Source organism: Asterias amurensis, chromosome 11 (genome assembly GCF_032118995.1).
Source record: "Asterias amurensis chromosome 11, ASM3211899v1".
Lineage (NCBI taxonomy): Eukaryota > Metazoa > Echinodermata > Asteroidea > Forcipulatida > Asteriidae > Asterias > Asterias amurensis.
In genome coordinates, this window is record NC_092658.1 from 12,625,524 (window position 1) to 12,632,349 (window position 6,826).

At 37.4% G+C, this 6,826-nt stretch overlaps 1 protein-coding gene across 2 annotated transcripts in view; it reads left to right on the forward strand.

The window, feature by feature from the left end:
• Window positions 1-6,826, forward strand: part of LOC139944686 (multidrug resistance-associated protein 1-like) — a 43,869-nt gene that overhangs the window by 27,776 nt on the left and 9,267 nt on the right. For both annotated transcript variants that reach the window (XR_011787008.1, XM_071941761.1), the window contains exons 25-29: window positions 275-376; window positions 870-1,016; window positions 1,757-1,915; window positions 2,046-2,212; window positions 3,064-3,258. Coding sequence is in view for 1 of the 2 variants with exons in the window: in XM_071941761.1 (XP_071797862.1) it covers window positions 275-376; window positions 870-1,016; window positions 1,757-1,915; window positions 2,046-2,212; window positions 3,064-3,258 (770 nt within the window). In the remaining variant the exon portion in view is untranslated. The remainder of the gene's footprint in view (window positions 1-274; window positions 377-869; window positions 1,017-1,756; window positions 1,916-2,045; window positions 2,213-3,063; window positions 3,259-6,826) is intronic.

A 6,826-nucleotide genomic window follows, 5' to 3' on the forward strand; every position in this document is an offset into this window, starting at 1 on the left:
CAAGGGAATGTAGTTTTATAGAGAGAGAGATTCAAAAACATTTTGGTCTTGTTCTACATCTGGGCAAATCGAGAGCGTATGGGTGAGAAGAAGCAGGAAGTCTGTTTTCAAGCTCAAATTCTGATAGGAGGAACAAAGTTAGACTCACTGGTTGCACATTTATCATGAAAATATCTCTAGAAAAGACAGAGGCTTGCATGAGACCCATCGGCCATGGCACTCTACAACCAAATTAATGGATTTTTATTATAAATACAAACTTTATTGTTTGTAGATCTCAAGTTTGATGACGATGATGGTGAGATCAACCTGTAACCTAGAGACCAATATTGTTGCTGTTGAACGAGTAGAAGAGTATTGTTCGTCTCCTACTGAGGTAATTAGAACCCTTTTCAAATGTCTGAAAGAACTTTGTGGTACCCTCATTTTGTTGTTGTCAGTCAGACAGCCGTCGTATGCATTCGCCTAGACTGGCATTGGTTTGACAGAACCAGTGATTTCATTGGATGTAATGATTTCATTGGATAAATGTGCAGAAATGTAAGCCTTCTGTACTTGCATTTTTATTGGTTCGAGTTGATGTTTGGCTGCTGCACTTATGGTTGCTGCATGCAGCAGGGTGCATTTGTTTTATGTATATGTATGTAGGATTTGACAGGGAATCTCCATTTAAAATGAATGCGAGGTCAAAGATGCTTACGGACGGGGATTGACATAGGTTTAAGGCAGATCTCTGGCCTAATTTACAAGCCTCAAAGTGTGACGTCAGATGTTCAAGCTAGTTAACACCCAGATATTAAATATTGTGGGCACAGGCATTATGATAAGTTTAGTATTGATTTTTGTGTCCATTTTTGATATTATTTCAGGCACCTGCAATTATAGAGGATAAAAGGCCTCCTACGAAGTGGCCTGAATCAGGGAAAGTGGAGATAAGTGACTACAGTGTGCGTTACCGTGACGATCTTAGTCTTGTACTCAAGGATATATCCTGCTTCATTACGCCTACAGAGAAGGTGAGATGTTTGAATTGATGGTGTTCTAAAAAGAAATTGTATTGGTTTTATTTTCATCAGGGGAAACTAACTGATATCATTGTTTCAATAGTTTTGGGTTGAACAAAGAAAAGTTGACAAGAGTGGGACTTGAACCTGCAAGCTTTAGATTAGCGTGCCAGCACTCAACCAACTGAGCTATCTAGCCATTATGTTGGTGGTCCACCTGTCAAAAGCCATTCAATTTGTAACTGTCGTATAACTCGAGATCACATCCAAGTTTACAATACAGTGGCAGCAGAGGGACCACCTTAACGATCTTTTCATTTCAAATATCAAGTTTTAAAGCCTGAGGGAAACTAAGTGGATAATTTGTGAACAATTAGGTTGGACAAAGAAAAAATGGGGGTTCAGGGAGGGGGGGTGTGGGGGGAGGGGTGGAGAGAGTGGCTTATGAACGACTTCTCTTGAAATATTATTCCATGAAATGCTTTACTTTTTGAGAAAACATTCAATCAATGCCCGATATCGAGAATTACGGATTTATTTTAAACACATGTCATGACACGGCAAAACGTGCGGAAACAAGAGTGGGTATTCCCGTTATTTTCTCCTGTCTCCAATGACCGATTGAGCCTAAATTTTCACAGGTTTGTTATTTTATATATAAGTTGTGATACACGAAGTTTGGGCCTTTGGACAATACTGTTAACCGAAAGTGCCAATGGCTTTAACTGTTCTTTTTTACTTACTTGTTTTAGCTTGGGATTGTGGGACGTACAGGAGCTGGGAAGACTTCTCTTTCTCTGGCCCTCTTCCGTGTCTTAGAGGCGGCAGGAGGCTCTATCAAGATTGATGATGTGGATATCTCAACCATTGGACTCCAAGATCTTAGATCACGAATCACCATCATTCCTCAGGTGAGATAAGGACCACCTACTGGTGTCGTTACGATCTTCTCATATGACTCTAATAAGAGCGTTGAGAGTATATTATCCAAATCCAAACTACATATTCCTGAATAACTTGTTGATTGTATTTCATTGAAAGGACCCAGTGTTGTTTGCCGGTACCCTGCGTATGAACCTTGACCCCTTAGACCAGTACTCCGATGATGCATTGTGGGATGTTTTGCGACACTCTCATCTGAACTCGTTTGTTTCCGAGTTGGCGGAGAAGTTGGATTTTAAATGCACAGAAGGAGGAGAAAATCTCAGGTACTGAACAAATTATTTTCTCGTTGGCAGGTCCAAATTTCACATTGCTGCTTAAAGCCATTATACACTTTCGGTACAGAAAAAAAATAAAAAGTTCACAGATTTACAAATAATTTACAGGGTTTACAGAAGGTAATGGTTTATTGAAAACACATGTCATTACACGGCGAAATGTGCGGAAACAAGAGTTGGTTTTCCCGTTATTTTCTCCCGACTCCGATGACCGATTGAGCCTAAATTTTCACAGGTTGTGTTATTTTATATATAAGTTGTGATACACGAAGTGTGGGACTTGGACAATACTGTTTACCGAAAGTGTATAATGGCTTTTATGAAAAAGTGTACATTTGGTTTTTGGAACTGCTCAAAAGGTTTTAATCTTATATAAATTGAGATGTAAACATACATCAAAACTAACTAATGAAAGTTTCTAAAGGTGGTAGTGTTTTTGAGAACTATCGCTGAAAATCTTTACGATTATGTTCGGGCAGTTTACAGGCAATCAGTTCCAGACAATCTTCAAGAAGAACAGCCATTCCGATCGAATGTTCATATATTTTTCTTGGGATTGTAAGACATTGTTTGAAAATTTACTCAAGTGCTTCCAAAGTGGTCTTTTTGCATATGTACACTGTAGTTGGTTGCCTATAAAAGTTGCCTTCTGTGAGAAGGCCCTTCGAGAAGGACGTAATCTATAGTTAGACAATCAAATTTGATTGGTCAGTGAATTGAAATGCTTGTAGCTCAATTTGATGCAATTCAATAAGTTATGTGTCAATTAAAAAAGACAAAAGTGGAAAATTTACATTGGTCACCTCCTTATACACTTGTTTTGTTGATCATGTTTGTAGTCTTGGTCAGCGTCAGTTGATCTGTCTTGCTCGTGCTCTGCTCCGTAAAGCCAAGATTCTAGTCCTGGATGAAGCCACAGCTGCAGTGGATCTAGAGACTGATGACCTGATCCAAGCAACGATCCGTACTGAGTTTGAAGATTGTACCGTCATCACCATTGCACATAGACTCAACACCATTATGGACAGCTCCAGGTAATCCCAATTCTCTCTCTTTTTTTTTTTTTGCTTTACAAATATTAATTTTTAATTTACCCTTATACATTGATGTGTGTATAGCACTGTAGCCTCGGTACTCTCCTGAGTGCTATGAAAACCACTGGCATATTACTCGAGTGGGATTCAAACCCATGACCTTTGCAATTCTAGAGCAGTGTCATACCAACTAGACCGCCAAGATTGCCTGGTGCTCAGAAATGTTAAGAGTCAGTTCAGGTAAATAGTTGACATAGTTGCTCACGGTCAAAAAATGAATTTTTTTAATACTTTGTGGGTGGAAGGGCCTTGGGGTGCAAGTAAACAAAATTGCATTTTCAATTCTATATATAGCCCAATGCCATGGTTACGGCTCATTTTGTTTTTTGGCCATTTTAGGCCGATTTTGGGGTCTGAAAAACTGGTTTTTAGCTCATATTTACAACTCCACCCCACCAAAATGCAAAATTATTTCAAAAAACCTTTTATACCACTACAAAGTATCATCCTTGACCTTCCTTGAGAAAAAAAACTATTGCTTTAAATATCACCCTTGTGCTATTTTTGCATCATGCATTACAGTATGTTTTTGGAACTTGCAAAATCGACATTTTTACCCTATTTTTGGACCCCAAAATGTCAACTTGCCAGGGGTCTCAGAAAATTTTCCTTTCGGCTGTGATTAGGGCCAACATTGGTCTTTCCATATCTGGTGTCAAAAACTTGGGCAATTGTATCCTGTTGTGACAGTACTGCCTCAAAACTATACTTTTTTCCCCAAAATGTGAAAATGCCTTTTTAAGGGTCTTTTCACATAATATCGACATACGTGTCCATGGTAAAAAAAAAGGAATATTTTTCTTATACTTTGTGGATGGTAGGGACTTGGGGTCCAAATAAACAGCATTTACATTTCAAATCATAATATAACACGTTGCCATGGTAACAGTTTATTTGTGTTTAGGCCACTTTAGGCCGATTGTGGGGTCTGAAAAACTGTTTTTTTTTAGTTAATATTTACAACTCCACCCCACCAAAAAACACAAATATTTCAAAAAACCTTTTACATCACTATAAAAAGTATCATCCTTGGCTTTACTTGAGACAAAAGAATATTGCTATAAATTTTACCCTTGTGCTATTTTTAGAACGTGCATTAGAATATGTGTTTTTGAACTTGCAAAATCAACATTTTTACCATATTTTTTGCCCTCAAAATTTCATTTTTTCAGGGGTCTCAGAATATTTTCCTTTCGGGTTTGATCAGGGCCAAAATTTGTCTTTTTATTTCTGGTAAGAAAAACTTGGGCAAGTGTATCCTGATGTTAACAGTGCTGTCTCAAAAATAGACTTTTTTCCCCAAACAGAACAATGCATTTTGAATTGTTTTTTCTTCATATTGAATTTCTAACATTAAAAAGTAATAATTATATCAATCTTGCAGCTTTTCCTAAGCACTCTATAGGCTTAGTGGATTACCCAACATTGATCAGGAACTGTTGATGACCTTAGTTTGAGAGTTTGCCCGGCCCAGCCCCAATCATATTTCTTGACATTGCATAAAACAATGTTTTGTGAATAGCGCCTCTTTTTTTGAAAGTGTTCCCTTTCGGTTGTTATTGGTATTTTCATGTCTTCTGGGTAGAAACTCTGTGTTTATTGTATCTTGTTGTGACTGATCATGCCTTAAGTATAGTAATTTTTCCAAAAACAATGCATGCTTGTTAAAAATCTGGCACTGTTTCCATGCCCTTTGAGTAATGAATACAAAGTTTTTATTTAAACATAATGGTATCCAACCAAACCATAACCAATGCTTTGCCACTGAGAGTTCTTGATTTGGCTACTTTACCTATTGTACAGGTATGATTCCCATTGCAAGTAGAGTGCCATGAGCATTCTTTACAAGTTGTGTTTAATACAGGGCCTACTCTCCTTGGTCCCTGCCTGCTACCAAATGTAAAACTTTTCGTAGAGATAGAGATCATAAACAATGTAGTTTCTGTGCTTGAGGCAGATGGTTTGGAGCATCCAATCATGTCCAACACAAATGTGGGAAATTAAAAAGCCCGCTTAAAAGTGTAGGAAAAGTTTGCCAAGATCTTATTAAAAACAATGATACTAACGATGTGCAAGATGAGCGTAAGAGATCATTTAAAGGGAACACGTTGCCTGGGATCGGTCAAGTTGGTCTTTGAAATGCGTTTGTAACCGCTTGTTATAAAATGCATGGTTAGAAAGATGTTTTTGAGTGATACTTGTGTGGATCATTATATTCTACTTTTAAAATATCTTTCTAATCATATGCATTTTGTAATAAACGTTTACAAACGCTTTTCAAAGACCAACTCGACCGATCCAAGGCAACGTGTTCCTTTAATGAAACAACATTGAAAGAAGTTGTAAATACTTGCACCTGCTCAACGTAAATAAGTAAGATGCATTTGCAGTGACAAAAGTTTATTCAGGCTAGTTTGATTATTTTTTCCATTCACTATCTTACTAGTTCATAATTATTATATATGTCTCTGAGAACGATCAACAAAAAATATTGTCAAACATTACCTGCTGAATTGTTTATCACGTTAAATAAACCAACTCTTTTATTGTTTGCAACAGTACAATTGAAAGGAACCCCACCATGGATGGGGGAACTGCTTACAGAAGGCCAAAGCGGGTGAATAGTACTTGCTCACTTTTAGAGCCTCTTTGTTCTGATGGGGATGAAAATGTTTAGTTTGGTAGCGGGCAGGGGACCAAGAAGACTGTTATAAGGCCATGTATAGACAAGAATAGTAAAGAATGCTCATCGCACTACTTCTCTTCTTGCAATGTGAATCATACCTGTACAACTAGGTAAAGTAGTCATGACAAAACAAGAACTCTCAGTGGCAAAGCATGGTTATAAACTTTTTATATGTTACCTAAAGAGCATAGAAACAGTGCCATATTTTTTTAACAAGCATGCTCGTTTTTGTTTTTTATCAATTCAAACTAAGGGATAACTTCAAAATGCATTTTTATTGTTTTTGGAAAAATTACCATGTTTGAGGCAGAAGTGTCACAACAGGATACAATAAACGAAAGTGTTTCTCCCCAGCAGACATGCAAACCATAATGATAGCCTAATCACAACAAAAAGGGAAATATTCTGAGAACCAATAAACAATTTAGACAATACAAACTTTCTTTATGTGCAAGGGGAATTAAAAAATGTAACTTTCAAAAAAGAGGCGCTGTTCATAAAACTTTTTTTATGCAATGTCAAGAAATATGATTGGGCCGGGGCCGGGGCCGGGGCCGGGGCCGGGGCCGGGGCGGGGCAAATTCTAAGATTTAGGTCATCAACAAGTCCTGATCAATGTTTGGTAATGCACTAAGCCCACAGAGTGCTTATGAAAAACTGCCAGATTGATGGAATTATTACTAACTTCTTAATGTTATAAATTCAAAATGAAGCAAATATTTCAAAATGCATTTCTCTATGTTTTCGGGGAAAAGGGTTTATTTTTGAGACAGTTCTGTTACATCAGGATACAATTGCCCGAGTTTTTCTTACCAGAAATAA